General features: G+C 35.4%; 2 protein-coding genes across 2 annotated transcripts; one reads left to right on the forward strand and one right to left on the reverse strand.

The window, feature by feature from the left end:
* Positions 3,227-10,537, forward strand: LOC109711037 (ABC transporter A family member 8-like). Its single transcript, XM_020233913.1, has 18 exons — positions 3,227-3,525; positions 3,741-4,122; positions 4,219-4,298; positions 4,401-4,545; positions 4,759-4,878; positions 4,987-5,111; positions 5,793-5,951; positions 6,319-6,481; positions 6,582-6,707; positions 6,807-6,890; positions 7,117-7,481; positions 7,937-8,137; positions 8,499-8,608; positions 8,699-8,783; positions 8,926-9,054; positions 9,142-9,247; positions 9,415-9,503; positions 9,994-10,537. Exons 1-18 carry the CDS (start codon positions 3,448-3,450, stop codon positions 10,291-10,293), a joined length of 2,847 nt encoding a protein of 948 aa, XP_020089502.1. The 5' UTR covers positions 3,227-3,447; the 3' UTR covers positions 10,294-10,537.
* On the reverse strand, positions 11,899-14,402 carry LOC109710764 (homeobox-leucine zipper protein ATHB-54-like). Its single transcript, XM_020233512.1, has 3 exons — positions 13,768-14,402; positions 12,955-13,310; positions 11,899-12,452 (listed from the first exon to the last, which is right to left on the reverse strand). Exons 1-3 carry the CDS (start codon positions 13,880-13,882, stop codon positions 12,096-12,098), a joined length of 828 nt encoding a protein of 275 aa, XP_020089101.1. The 5' UTR covers positions 13,883-14,402; the 3' UTR covers positions 11,899-12,095.

Raw genomic sequence — 15,873 nt, forward strand, 5'->3', positions numbered from 1 at the left:
AACTAATAGGATGGCGCCTTTTTTTAAAAAAAATAGTTCTGGGGACTAATAAGATGTACACACTTAGATCAGTACTCCTAACTTATAAAGATAAATGTGATAATTTGTCCACCTCAATTGTCGTCCTCGTCTCTTTCTCCAAAAATGTCGTAATCCGATTTCCATTATTGTCCTCCACTGTCGTTTTCGTGTGTGCTTCCAATGATTCTATTAAAGTGTGTTTGGTTTGATGTAAAAATAGATGGAAAAGAAATTTTTCGAGAAAAAATCCACTTGTTTGTTTTACCGTAAAACATTTTTTCGGAAAAAATAGTTATGTATTTGAGGAAAATTTTCCTCTTTTATTTTCTGTGAGTTAACGGTCGAAAGCGAAAACGCGGATCTGCGGAGCCCACAAAAATCACGGGGGTTGCTTTCATGGGGTCCACGAGGCCACTTCCTCGTGGACCGCATGAGAGCGGACATTCCTCTCATTTTATATATATATATATATATACATATATGTATGGAGTGAGGCTACTATGCTATCGGAAGCACGGAGCCTTCCGTGCTTCCACTTCGTTTTCGATGTTGCGACTTTCGAATCGTCGATCGGTTCCGTTAAACTTGATCTAGAGTATTTGGAGTACCTAAAAAATAAATTTTATTATTTTTCGATATCCTTTGCCTAGTGATCGAATGAGCTCAAAATCAACAAATTTCAATGGCCGTAGTGAGCCGTTTGCAAGTTTAACGGTGTAGAAATATCCAAATCACGTGAAATTTTGATAGAAAATTCTTTATACTATATAAAACAAGATTAATATCTTTGATTTAAAATTTTAATGTCATATTATTATATTTTGTAAGATTTTTATTTTCAGCCGTTGATTTTGAGCCCCTTTGTTCACTAGGCAAATAATATCGAAAATCGCATAATTTTTTCTATGTACCCAATACTTTAGTCAGCAGTTTACGGAGGCCGATCGACGAGTTCGAGTGCACTCCGAAAGAGCGGGTGGAAGCCAGAAGGTCCGTGCTTCGAGGCTTAGTGCTATGTATATGTTTGTATATATAAGAATTGGTCTTATACTTTTATAAGTATTAAGTTTGATGTTGGGAAGTTTTATGCTTGGATTAAGAGATTGCGTTGGCATGATGTGTGGGCCCCTAGATTGGTGGGTGTTGGTTGATTAGTTAATCTATATGGTTAGATAATTATCGTGGAGTAAATCTATGTCGTGAATTCAAGACACGTGATTGTGCTTTTCAAGACTAGCGTAGCTTTGGAATATATTTATATATATAGAGTTAGGTGGCGTTATATTATCGGTAGCACGGAGTCTCGTGATACGAAATTGTTTTCAATGATGCGGCTTCCATCGGTAACGATGGTTCGTTGACTTGATTACATATGAAGTATTTGAACTAATTCATATTTTCGGCAGAGTGTTCTTAAAATAAGTTGAATTAAAATTATAAAATTATGATAGAGTATTGATTTAAGGATTAGAGATTGAGATTTTATTTTAAATAGTGAAAACAATTTCATAATTTATAAATTTGGTTGTTTTAGAACCGTAAATGTCACAATTCATATCCTCCATAAATTACAAGTTTGAGATCTTGTGATCACTGCGATGATAGGCAAAATTATGAAATTTAGTTTCTAAATACTTTCAATAGTGTAGATCAAGTCTAACGGAGTCGATTGTCGATTTAGAATCCGCATTATTGAAAACAACTTGGTAGCACGGAGGCCTCCATGTTACCGATAGTATACCAGCCTAGCTCATATATATATATATATAATTTTATTTATAAATATATGTTTATTTCTTATATATAGTATTTTATTTTTATATAGAGATATTATTATATAATAATTTATTTATAATTTTATTAATATTTTTAAATATATAACTTTTATATATTATGTACTATGTTTATTATAATTTTAAATATATTTAATTTATATACAGAAATTATAATAATAATTATATAATATATTAATTATTATATATTAATAATATATATAATAAAAAATACATTAAATAATTTTTTATTATTATTTTTTTTTCAATCAAACAATCGTCATGAAAAATTACTTTTTTTTTCTATAAATTAAACACCAAATAATGTAAAACTTTCTTTCAATCAAAATTTTTTTTCTATTTTATGTAGAACCAAACAATCCCTAAACTCAAACATTTATTAAGAAAACAGATGGATAAGCTTCCAAGTTTTTAATGATTACGTAATATCCATAACTATAATAATGCTACTTGGTAAAAATTAAGGCTACACATTTGACTTGAACCATACGATCGTTTACATTTTTTTTTATTTTGGCTTTTTAACTTTTTGGATGTACCATACTACCGTGTAATAATTGTTCAGAGGGCTTTTTTTTTTTTTGTATTTAGCCGTCTGGCAAATTTTTATTTTAAAATTAGTCCTGTTAAAATTTAATTTACAAAAATGACCCTTAAGCCTGCTACGCAGGCGCTATGTTAGCGGCACGCGGGCAAGGCGGGGGCCCGTGTGTTAAGTTGAACACGGTGAATGATTCACCGTGTTCAAACACGGTGAATAATTTACCGCGTTTAGTACGTATTTTTATTGAAAGGAGGAATAGGGAGTAGGGATGTTAATAGGTATGGATATTCGAAATATTATCCAAATCCAAACCCGAATAAATTATATATATATATATATACATAATTTATTTTTTTTATTTATACAATATATAAAATATTTAATAATTTTTATTTCTTAGATTTTCATCCAACGGTATAGATTTTTAAAATTCGCTGGGTTCAGGTTCGGATTTCGAGTTTTTGGTCAGATATGGATATGGATATGAATTTTTAAAATCCGTCGGGTTCGGATCCGGGTTTGAATTTTAATTTGATTTTCGGATTTGGGTTCGGATTTTTGAAAAAGAGAAAAAAAAAATACAAATTTTCTATTTCTCTTTTCAATATACAAAAAATACATACCAAACACAGTGAATCTTTCACCGTATTTAGATACGGTGAATGGTTCACAGTGTTTAACTTAACTACCGCTCTCAGTCCCGCCCGCGTGGTGCTGACGTGCTACCTGCGTGGCAGATTTAGGATCATTTTTACAAATTAAATTTTGATAAAAATATTTTTAAAATAAGAATTTGCCGGGGGATAAATGCAAAAAAAAAGCCTCACGAGTAAGCTCGTAGCTTAAGCTTCTCCCTAGAGAGCAACACCCCCACAGTCAAAGTCAACGCACATGGCGGGAAGAGAATATTCATCGTTATCTCCAACTTCCCTTTTTCTTTAAAAAGAGAAAAAGAAAATTCTTCCTTCTATTCCCCTCCTCTTACATCCTAACGGATGCTTTTCGCCTGCTCCAAGTCTTCGATGTAACGAAACCAACAAAGGAAAAGGCCAAAAAAGAAAAAAAAAAGAAAAAAAAAAGAAGCCGTTAATGGATTCCTCCGCTTTGGTGCCTCCGAGTTTCCTCGCTCAAACCAATGCTCTCATGCGGAAAAACCTCATTTTCCAGGTGATTTATTCGAGCTCTTCATTTTTTTTCTTTTGTTTTTTTTTTAGGGTTCTGATCTGGGTCTTAATCTATGATATATGCTTTTCTTTTTTAAAAAATTATTATTAAACGGTTACGACCAATTGAGTGAGATCTTAGAATTAGGTTGGGAGACTTCAAGTTCAGCGGATTAAATATTGAAATAACATGAACAACAACGTCTCCTGGATCTGCAGAAACGGAATCGGAAATCAACTCTCCGGCTAGTGGTGTTTCCAATCTACCTCTGTGTTCTACTAGCTGTACTGCAAACAACCATCAACAAACAATTGAACAAGCCCAAGTACAGATGCGGCTGCAAATGTGTCGATGCGAACGGCGACGGCTCTTGCCAAAATGTGTGCGGAATTCAGTACTCTACGCCGGATCAAGCCGACAGTTGTGCGATACCGAGTCCCCCGGAGTGGCCCGCCCTGCTGCAAGTGCCTCGACCCGAATATCGCGCTGCTCGGGCTGCTTCCGGTGATCCTAGGGACTTGCCGAATGAGTCGTGCAGAGAGGCACGGTCTTGTCCGGCTAGCATACTCTTCACGGGGAAAAATGAATCGCTGTCGGGCAGTATGTTGATTTCTACTACGGTTTATGTATTAACAACTGTAAATATGCGTGAATTTTTCGGTCTAATGTCGTGACACTGGACTTCTAATATGGCAGGTTTGGCGTCGAACTTGTTCGCAAGCTCGCCACTTTCAAATCTCTCTGATTATCTGAGCACTCTATCGGATTTAATCGCAGTAAGTTGAATTAAGTTGATATGTGCTTTTCCTGAATTATCTTTATAATTGTCAGAGTTGTTAACTGGGACTGACCCTTCCTTTCGACTCCAAATTGCTCAGGGCACAGATACACCGACCAGATATACAGAGTTTGTTGAACCTGCGTTTTTCTCAGGTAGACCCGTATACTTTGTTCAACCACAGTGTCGACAAAATATTTCGCTTACGGTCCCTGTTAGCGCTTCTTCAGTCACACTTATGCAAGGTATCAAATTTCTCATTCGTCAGGAAAAAGGCCATTAATTTTCCTTTGTATTCAGGCAGGAAATGATAATTTATCTCTCTATATAAATATAAAAGATGGAGTTGATAAATACAAAAATATTACTTCTGTGGTTTTTTTGTCGCAAGTTCTCTAATGAGGTCGGTTGCATCGTATATTTTGCCCTAAAACATGTTTTATCGATGTTTGGATCAGAGCTAAAATGTGTTCAAGGATTGCCTTTGTGGCGAAACAGTTCCTTCGAGATAAATGATGAGTTGTTCAAGGGTTACCGACAAGGGAACACAGAAAGAATGATTAATGAATTTACAGCAGGTTTGTTTAGCTGGTCCTATAATCAAAATAATTCTCTCACTCTTGCTTTTCATTTTTTTGTTTTTTATGCATGAAGGACTAATCCTGTTATTTTTCTTCGTGTTGCAGCTTATGATTTCCTAAACTCCAATTTGACGAATTTTAATGTGATTGTTTGGTATAATTCAACCTACAAAAATGCCACTGTTGGTAGCCCGCCTGCACTTTTGCGTGTTTCGCGCTCGTTGAATATTGTGGGTGTCAATGGCCTGCTTAATTTCTAGTTCTCTTTCCTTTTCTACTCGTTTTCTCTTTGGTTTAAATTATTCTTGATATTAAGGAACAAGAGTATCTTGAATACTCTGGCACCAATGTTCAGATTGTGCTATGCTTTGATTTCATTTGAATTCGACGGATTTATTGCATGTATTTCTTTCTTTTTTCCCCTCTCATTGGTTGCTAATTTTTCTAACAAATTATTAGTTAAAATAGGCCTACTTTACAAACCGATGCGAGCAATTATGAAGTCCTGAACACTACAAAGATACTTTGTGATTTCTCAGAAGAATTCTGTAACATTGTTATGTACCCTTTATACACTCACTTAGACGTACTCTTAATACAATTGAATATTTAATGGTCATCTTGTTTTATGAAACCGGATGAGAAATTGTCTACATCTTTATATAAACTTTTCCACTTGAAGGGAAAATAATCCGAGAGGTTTGCCCAACTAAGCATTTGACAAATGCAGTTAATCTTATAACATGAAGGTCAATGAGGCTTTGGAGGACATAAATATTTCTATTTTTTTCAGTGAAGTAGGAATCGTTTTCACTTTGCTTTGTGATTTCTGGTGTAGTTTTTATAATTTTAAAGTAGTGTAAAGGCTATCTTTCACCTCTAATGAACTTCTTGTTTGCAAGCTTATGTAGGTCTCAAATGCCTTCCTTGAGTTCTTACGAGGGAAAGGAGTGAAGATACAACTTGAGTTCACTGAAGAAATGCCTAAACCTGCAACTCGCTTAACATTCGATTTTTCATCTCTTGCTGGTCCTCTCTTCTTTCTGTGGGTTATAGAGCTACTGTTTCCAGTAAGATCCTTATCCTGAATTTTTTGGTCCTCATGTTTCTATAATACATGATTTCGACATAAAATTGGTTATTACATAAGGCAAATATGTCAAATGAGGTTTCCTGTGGTTGCTAATTATTTTAATGTACGATAAGGAAACATGAATGCTATTTCTTAAGGAAATTGAACGTCTTATATAATTCCAACTATTATTTACATCAGTTAACCATGAATAGATACCATCAACTGTAAACTTTTTTTTTTTTTTTTTAAATGTGGTCATGAATTATAAACTCTATGTAAATCCTTCAACTATTTACACCTCTAGTACCATCAGTTGTTTATTTTTCATTTGGAGTATGTATTGCTTACTTTTTCTGATGCAGGTCATGTTGACGTATCTAGTCTACGAGAAGCAACACAAACTAAGAATAATGATGAAAATGCACGGGCTAAGGGATGGCCCTTATTGGGTTATATACTACTTGTATTTCCTTCTCCTCTCCTCCATATATATGTTACTTTTTGTGATTTTTGGATCTCTAATAGGTAAGAGAATTTCTTACAAATGGCTTGTAAAATTGCTGTTCCAAATCAGGCATTCATATAATTTTTTTTTAAATTTTTTTTTTCCTTTTTTTGGGTGCAGGGCTAAAGTTCTTCAGCCTGAATGACTACAGCATACAGTTTGTATTCTTTTTCAGCTTCATTAACTTACAAATTGTACTCGCTTTTCTAGCGGCAACATTCTTTTCCAATGTGAAGACTGCTCAAGGTCCAACAATTTTCTGAATTTCTTATCTACAAAAGATTTATGATCTTATTTGTGACTTGAGTTACATAGTATTTCCTCTGTTAATCTTCTTGATTGTAGTAATTGGCTACCTATACATATTTGGTTCTGGGTTGATGGCAGCGTATCTTCTTCGGTCTTTCATTGAGGATTCATCCTTCCCAAGTAAGTTGAATCAGTCTATTCAGGTTGATTATTTTAAGCCCCATGCTTATATGTTTTTAAGGGCTTTCACGTACGTGTCTCTACAAAGTTATCCATTTATATGTATATATACACTTATAAAACCTTAATTTTCATATACCCCTCATAAGTGCATGTAAAAAATTATTTGATATCCTTCTCCTGTTCTGATTGTTATGTTACCTCTTTGCTTCTTTTGCTGTTTTAGGACATTGGATTACTGTTCTAGAGATCATACCGGCGTTCTCTTTGTTTCGAGGGCTATATGAGTTTAGCCAATATTCTTTCAATGCAAGTCAAGTGGGTACGTCCGGTATGCATTGGAGAGATTTGAATAACAGTGTGAACGGAATGAAAGATGCCCTTATTATCATCATCGTGGAATGGCTGATTCTGCTCCCTGTTGCATATTATTTGGATTATGCTCTCTTACAAGGCAGCAGAATGAGTCATCTATGTTTTTTTAGATCCTTTTTGAGGAAGACTCCAAATTTACGTAGGAGGCCAAGTCTTCATGAACAGGATTCAAATAGATTTTTTCTTGACATGGAAAAGGAAGATGTACACAAGGAAGTAAGTTATTGATGTTGCAACCCTTGAGCTGTTTTACGTAATTGAATCAATGTTGCGTGCCTGAGAATTTTATGGGATTTTTGAAAAGATAATCCACTTCTTTTCTTGGACTTGTAACTTCGGTCCACTTTTCTTTCTTTTTTTTCGTCTTTTTTTTTTTAATCTTGGGAAATTCAAGCTAAATTCTTTCTTATTAGCTGCAATGCCTTTCACGCCACTTGTTGACAAATCTTTGCACTTCAGCTTCTATCTGGACTTTTATAGTCCTTTCATAGTCCATGCAAGTATATATTTAGTCAAAATTGCAATGATATATAAAATGGCCATGTTATACTATCTAATAATCTTTTGGTCTTTTATATGGCTTCCTTATGCTAAACTCACAGTGATAAGTGCTTATTTCCTTCCAAATTACGCACTATTATCTCTTATGATTTTTTGTGATACTGTTTCAGAGGGAGATGGTTGAACAACTTCTAGTAGAACCTAATACAGGGTATTCCATCATCTGTAATGACCTTAAGAAGGTGTATCCGGGAAAGGACGGAAACCCTAATAAGTTTGCAGTTCGAGGTTTATCACTTGCTTTACCCAATGGGGAGTGCTTCGGTCTGCTTGGCCCTAATGGTGCTGGAAAAACCTCTTTTATTAACATGGTTTGTTCTTATATATTCAACTTTTTATACAAAAAAATCGCACAGGTTTTTTTTGCTTATTTCAACCATATTCGATTTGCTACTCGATGTAGTGCTTTGCGAATTGTTACTCCCAGCTATTCGGAGGCTCTGATGTAGTGTTTTTGTTTGTTTTTTTTTTCACCCCCTCTTGAGGCCGTTGTTGCCTCACTCATGTAGCCTAGTTCATCATTTCAATGAATGAAGTGGGTAGCGTGCTACCTTTCTCTCTCTCTAAAAAAAAAAGAACTTATAACCTATTTGCTCATCTATCTAGATGTATTCCACTGCTTCTATTTGCTGCTTCTATTTGCTGTCTTAAACAGCTGTACACTTCTTGCAGATGATTGGGCTTACAACACCAACGTCAGGAAATGCATTAGTCCGCGGATGCAACATACTGAATGACATGGACAATATATACAACAACATGGGTGTTTGCCCACAGAATGAGTATTGTTTCCTTTCCCATTCCATTTTCAAAGTTCAATAGCGAACGAAAGATATCATCTAATTTTTTATTTGCTCCTTAATCAAATGCAGCATGCTATGGGAAATGCTGACAGGTAGAGAACACCTTATATTTTATGGCCGATTAAAGAATCTCAAAGGTTCCACTTTAACACTTGTAAGTCTGTCAAAAAATAAAAATAATTCTAATCTCCTATAGTGATATTCCCTAATTTTCTTCACTTTTTGTGAAATAAAAAAATAACATTGCCATAAATTGGTAATGATGTTTTTGTTCTCATTTGATGTCAATTTTTCAGGCTGTTGAAGAATCATTAAGAAGTGTAAATCTATTACATGGCGGTGCTGCTGATAAGCAAGTTAAGAAATACAGTGGCGGCATGAAAAGGAGACTTAGTGTTGCCATATCTCTAATTGGAAATCCTAAAGTATACTATTCTACAAGATCATTATTCAATCCCTTTCCACTATTTGGTGTTCAGTTGCACTGTATTAACTGTGAATTGTTGCAACAGGTTGTGTACATGGATGAGCCAAGTACAGGGTTAGATCCTGCTTCAAGAAACAGCTTGTGGAATGTTGTGAAGCATGCAAAGCAAGACAAAGCAATTATTCTTACTAGTAACACTCTAAACTCAATCGCCGATGCATTCACTAAGTTCGGTGTTTGTGCAGCCGCTGCAATGCTCCTGTCACCACTTTCTTTGGCTTTTGGACCGTAAAGCTCTTTTGAGTAGGAAGCTGTGAACAAATTAATAGCTCACTTGTCCTAATTGTCTATATTGCAGCTCATTCGATGGAAGAGGCTGAGGCTCTATGCGATAGGTTGGCGATTATGGTAGACGGAAAGCTTCAGTGCATAGGAAGCCCGAGAGAGGTATAACGATATATGTTTGATATTTCACATTCTATTATAGAAGCTTCTAAACTATACTAGTGAGTTTTTAATCTCTGTTTTGGAAATGTTAGTGGTGATATATTTTCACTTTCTTTGACAAAGACCAAATGAGTTTTTCTGAAAAGGAAAAAAATATGCTTGAAAGTTTCATTATATGTTCTTTGAAAAGCACATTCATTTAACTTTTCAGAGGTATGCCCAAAATTTTTCAAACTTTTTGAGAGGCAAGTTGAATCCGTTATCTAAAGTTAAATCATCATCGAATGTTGTGTAGTTGTATCTGACAAGCTTTATCTTATTTCTGTACTTGTTTGTGTCTGAAATGGAATGTATAGTCATAAATGTGAGAACACTGAAAGATTATTTATCAGGTTCTTTATCAGTAGCAATTAGCATTTCCTTGCATCAAAAAATATGAACATGAAAAAGCTGAAGCCATTAAATTTTTTTTTGGTTTCCTTTTTGGCAGTTGAAAGCGAGATTTGGAGGAATTTATCTGCTGACAATGACGACGTCTCCAGAAACGGAGCGAGAGGTAGAGAATTTAGTCCATGGACTCTCTCCCAGTGCGAACAAAATATATCATCTGTCGGGGACCCTAAAGTTTGAACTGCCTAAACAAGAAGTCAGAATCGCCGATGTTTTCTCGTCCGTGGAGAATTTCAAGAGAAGAGTTGCTGTGCAAGCTTGGGGTTTGTCCGATGCGACAATGGAAGATGTTTTCATTAAAGTCGCTAAAGGAGCAGGCTCATTTGATGAATTTCCATAATTGCTACAATTTTCTTCTCTCGCTCATTATCCATCTGAGCTTCTGCATTAGAGCAACATTATGTATCAAATAGTAAAGAATCTACATGATATAATGATGTTTGTGTTAATCCAAGCACACATGATTTTCTTGTTTTCTAGCATTGAACATTTCAATGTATCAAAAATTTAAAGAGCTGTAACTATTCACTTGTATTTTACTATGGAATATAATTCAATTTCTTGTTTTACCGTGAATAAGTCAAGACATGTAGCTCTCGTACAAATCATATATTTTATGTACGGAAATAAACAGAATATTCACATGGACCGTCTATGTTGGACGCCCACATGGTATTCCTTTGTTGAGGATCAGAGGAGGTGACGATCCAATCTGTAGCTGTTCCTTTTTTTTTTTCTTCTCGCGAGGCCCTGGTTGTCTCATCCTTGTAGCCTAATTCACTTACTCCATGAATGAAGTGGATAGCGTGCTACCTTTTCCTCCAAAAAAAATAAATAAATAAAATAATAATAATAATAATAATGACTCAGTTGGATTCATATCACCAGCCCAACCAGAATCCCTTTCCATCCAATATTGGGCCTAATTGGGCCGTAAATAAAGAGCCCCGTAAGAGTTCAAGTCCCACACGAGAAAGAGAGACACGAAAATGACTCGTAATAAAAGTGCTTTCTCTAATTCGCGCGGGCCCCACTCCGAGGAGAAAAAGTTGGAGGCGACTGTAGCGGATGAAAATGTGCTTGCGTGGCAGATTCAAATTACTGTGCGAGTCCGACACGTAAACGGACATCGTAGACTCTTTGCATAATGAACTCGCAACACGTGGCTCCGACGACGTAAACGGCGCGGGAGCGGGCGAGGACGACAATAAAGAAAACGACGCGCCTAAGACAAGGTGGCACGTGTCCAAGTCCAATTCAAAATCCTGTGTCACGACTCCCGAGTCAAAGTTCACTTCACAAACCCGCCACGTCACAGAATAAATGGGTGGCGACTGATGCGGACGATTTACCCCACTCGTTTATCCCACTGCGTACAAATATTTTAAATGTTTTTTTATATACTTTTTTTTATATTTAATTTTGTTATCATGGTTGATGAAAATGGAGGATTAAATCCTTTTGCAGCGGCAAAAGAAATTCCACAGAAAATGTATAATATATATGTTAACTAATACTTTTATCATTTGGCAACATTGAAAGAGTAATACTTCTTAAAGATGCTTTTCGATTTTCTCAAAGTTACAAAGCAACAAACGCTGGAGCATTTTCCAAAGCTTGGCCAAAATTGACTACCACATTCAAACGCACGACTCTCACATCTAATCTCATCCCAAACAGTAATACAAAAGCATTGGTGTAATAAGTATCACATCAAAGGACAAGAACATGGTTAGCACCATCAGGTTCCTACTGTAATCACATGATTCCATGGCTAGCCCCTTGTTTTTTTCTTTTTTCCTTTTTTTTAAAAATTTTTAACCCAACTAAACTGTCCTGTTCTCACATTTGTACAAAAGTTGATGCTAGAACAAACTCTTAAACTTTCTCTTTTATCATTTTCTTATAAATCCTTTTATTGAAAAGTATAAAATTTACACGTATCTATAACAAATATACAGATAGCATATTCCAAATTTATAAGGTGATTCAACAAAGTAGATTGTTTCCTCACACGATAATTTCACACTGAACAAAAAGGGGACTCATACATTAAGCCACTAAATGGCTTATTCTTAAAAAAGCCAATAAACTGGATGGATTATTAATACATCTTCTTAAACATTAATTAAGAGTACCCAACTAAGGCCAGAACAAGAAATCCTGGTCCACAAATGGGATTTCATATTTGCAAGAGTATCCTTGGAGATTGGAAGAATCTACTGTAGGATCTGATAGAACTGAGTTTCCTTTCTCCATGCAATGAGAGCTCTCAGTGTGTTGAGGGCTCTCACAACTATTAAACACCACACTGTTGCTAGAGATGAGATCTTCTGGTTTGCTTACCATTAGATTTTGGTCATCTGATCCCCCTCCTTCCGACGAAACCAAAATTTTCTTTGGTTTTTGGGAAATTTTGTTGGTTTTTTCGAATTCAAACGACTGCGTGGATAAACTGAACATGTTTTCGACGCCGAGCTTTTTCGCGAGTGAAAGTACCTGCAGAGAAAGAAGATCTAAGTGATGATTGCGCAATTTCCACAAATTGTTCGATTATTATTTTGACAAAATTGTGTAAACCTGTTTTAATTGCTTGGCCCATTTTGGTTGTGTAGAATAAGACAAAAGAGCGATATTGAATAATAAGATCATGACAGGCGAAAGGTGAATTCCGTGGGATACAACAGCATTTTTGAAATCTAATCCCATTCAATATCAACATCTGCGGGGTAAGATTCAAAATTCTCAAATTATTTGATTCGATTAGATCTGGTTGCGCCAGCCATTCGCCGCGACTCCGACAGATTTGAGTTGTGAACATTACTATCTCATCTTATTCTTTCCGATAGCGTGTAGAAACTAATAACAGCTGCACGAATGTTCTCTAGAGAACATTATTATCGCAACTTCTTCATCTAAGTTTCAAAGCATTCATATAAGATGGTGTGTTTCTCGGGGAGAGGGGGAAAAAAGAAATTGTAAAGATGCGAGATAGATATACCTCAGCTTGAAGATCCTCTTTCTCCTTGCATAAACCCTCATAATTAACCTTGAGGGAATCATAGCTACATTTTAGTGCATCGTAGTCCTTCTCCAGCTGCTTTATCTTCCACCGAGCACGACGGTTCTGAAACCAAATCGCGACCTGTTTGGGTTCGAGCCCGAGCTCCTTCGCGAGCTCGATCTTCCGTTCCGGCTCGAGCCTGTTTTCGACTTCGAAGCTCCTCTCCAGAAACTCAATTTGGTCATCACTGAGCCTCCTCTTCTTCAACGGAAGATGAGTGAACTCGTCCGAGTCCTCATCGGAAAATCTTTTTCTTTGAGGGGTTTCGTCGAAATTTATCATAGCTCTTGATCCTGCAAAATCAATCTCTTGTAAAACTCAAAAGCTCTAAATCCACATCCCTGTTTTCGCTTTCTTTTTTCTTTTTTTTTTTTTAAGAACAAAAAATTTCAATTTGGTTCCACTCCTAATTAAAAATCTTAAAGTGACAAATCAAAAACCAACCATTTAAAAATTCCTTCATAATAATTGTGGTTTCATCTGAGAAGCAGAGAATGATGCCCAAAAATCACACCTTTTTTTTTTTTTTGGGCTGCAGAGTAGTACTTAAACGTTTAATAAATTACCCTCGAAATTTCATCTCAACAACTCAGATTACAAAAAAAAAAAAAAAAAAAACAAACAAAACAAAAACAAAAACAATTTAGAGTGAAGTGGTAAACCATAAATGGGAAAAAAAGGAACAAAGCGTAAAACCCAAAACAGGGGAGAGAAACAAGGAGGTGAGAGAGGGGTATTAGGTAGTATTACCGTAAAATCCCACCGGAGAGAACAAGGCCTCGAAACCCTCGGCGGAGACTCCTTCGTGCGGGAGCAAAGTCGCCGTATTTGAACCCTTGTATATCATCATCTCCTTCGCCATCATCTCCCCCTGCTTCCGCCTTCGATTACAAGCGAAAAAAAAGACCTTTTTTTTTTGTTTCCCTTTCGTCTAAGCAGGGTTTTTGCAGGGTGCGACGGGCACCATCTCGGCTTCCCAAAAGAGCGCTTTTTTTTTTTTGGTAAAAAGAAAAGCTCCTTTTTTTTCCGGCTTCTACTGGAGCTTGTGGCGGAAGAAGCTGGTGGTCACCGCGAACGCGCCGTGGGAAGCGGCGCGGGGCCTTTCGCAAAGCGGAGGTGAGCCCATCACTCACTCTGTTTCGCTCGTCTTCCTCAGCAGAAGAGGAAGGAGGAGGAGGACGAAGAGGAGGAGGAGGAGGAGGAGAGTAGAAGCAAACGCTTCTTTGGTTTTGAGTACTGAGATGGGTTGTGGGGTGTTTTACAAATTACCCAGTGAGTTTGAAGGGAATTTTGGTTTTTTAGTTTGGGAGACTACCGAGGGGAGAAGAGAAATTGGAGTGTGAGACTGTGTTATGAGGCGTGTATGATAGACAAGGGACTCTCTCAAAGGCAGAGCTGTAATATATATATATATATATATATATATATATATAAAATTGAGTTAAAATACTTTTAGAAGCATTAATTTCTTGGTGCTTCTAAATTTTTAGCTCTTTGATCTATTCCTTAATTATTAATACCCCTTAGATCAAATACTATTCCATCTATCACTATCTACCACTATCATCTCAACCCTACATCTCTCTATTAAAAGGTTAAAAACTCGAATATATATATATATAACTAGGCTATTATGCTATTAATAGCACCAAGTCATTGATGCTATCAAGTTTTTGGCCATTGGATTAAGAGATGTGCAGTTAGGATAATTTGGGCCCCCTAGGGTTAATGGATGGTTGGTTGAATAGTATGATCTAACAGATGAAAATAATCAAAATGGTAGATCTAACGGCGAAAAACTTAGTAGCACCAAGTGCTTCGTGCTATTAATTGTATAGTTATATATATATAGTTGGACTAGAATAATATTGATAGCAAAAAGCCTTTAACAACTAAAATAAAAACTTAGATGCTATTAATTGTATGGTGAATCAAAATTAAACTTTAAATTTAAAGTAAAATCTGAATTAAATTTTGATACTTTTAGTTTAAACAACATATTTATATTTTAAATTTACTAGAATTGAAAAATATATAAAATAGTTCAATGTATATGTAAAAAATAATATAAAATATTCTAGGTATTTTCTAATAAAATATAATATATGAATTTATAAAATATATAATTTATATTGTAAATTTTTAAATNGGCTCCGTTAGACTTGATCTATACTATTAAAAATATTTGAAAACTAAATTTCATAATTTTTCGACATCATTTGGCTAGTGATCAAAAGGTCTCAAAATTGATAATTTTAATGGTAGATGTGATGCATTTGTAAGTTTAACGGTGTAAAACAATCCAAATCAGATGAAAATTTTATGAAAAATTATTTTTACTATTTAGAGTAAGTTCAGTACCTCTGATCTTAAATTCAAGTCTTCTATCATCGTTTTTTATGAGATTTTTATTTTCAGCCGTTCATTTTTAGACTACTCGTTTGATAGGTAAATGATACCGAAAAATTATGAAATTTAATTTCCAAATACTTTCAATAGTGTAGATCAAGTCTAACGGAGCCGATCGTCGATTTGGAATCGGCATCATTGAAAACAACTTGATAGCACGGAGGCCTCGGTGCTACCGATAGTATACCAGCCTAGCTCTATATATATAAATATATAGAGTTGGACTGGGCTACTATTAGTAGCAAAATTCCATTGTTGCTACCAGTTTTTTAGCCTTTGGATAAACTCTTTTCATTATTTCTAACTATTGGATTAAATACTATAACCCAGTGGAGACCACTCATCCAAAGGTGAAAAACTTGATAGCAAAAAGAGCGTTTTACTATTAATAGTATTTCAGCCTAAATTTAGGCTGAAATATTATTAGGCTGAAATACTATTAATAGT

Source organism: Ananas comosus, linkage group 5 (genome assembly GCF_001540865.1).
Source record: "Ananas comosus cultivar F153 linkage group 5, ASM154086v1, whole genome shotgun sequence".
Lineage (NCBI taxonomy): Eukaryota > Viridiplantae > Streptophyta > Magnoliopsida > Poales > Bromeliaceae > Ananas > Ananas comosus.

What these genes read in the sequence shown, in the direction of transcription:
- LOC109711037 (XM_020233913.1), top strand. Translation starts at nt 3,448, where the DNA reads ATGGATTCCTCCGCTTTGGTGCCTCCGAGTTTCCTCGCTCAAACCAAT. An exon ending in TTCAGTCACACTTATGCAAG is followed by an intron (nt 4,546 to 4,758) that starts GTATCAAATTTC and finishes TGTTTGGATCAG; the next exon opens with AGCTAAAATGTGTTCAAGGA. An exon ending in CTCTAATTGGAAATCCTAAA is followed by an intron (nt 9,055 to 9,141) that starts GTATACTATTCT and finishes TTGTTGCAACAG; the next exon opens with GTTGTGTACATGGATGAGCC.
- LOC109710764 (XM_020233512.1), bottom strand. Translation starts at nt 13,882, where the DNA reads ATGATGGCGAAGGAGATGATGATATACAAGGGTTCAAATACGGCGACT. An exon ending in CTCTCCGGTGGGATTTTACG is followed by an intron (nt 13,311 to 13,767) that starts GTAATACTACCT and finishes TTGATTTTGCAG; the next exon opens with GATCAAGAGCTATGATAAAT. An exon ending in AAGAGGATCTTCAAGCTGAG is followed by an intron (nt 12,453 to 12,954) that starts GTATATCTATCT and finishes CTTTCTCTGCAG; the next exon opens with GTACTTTCACTCGCGAAAAA.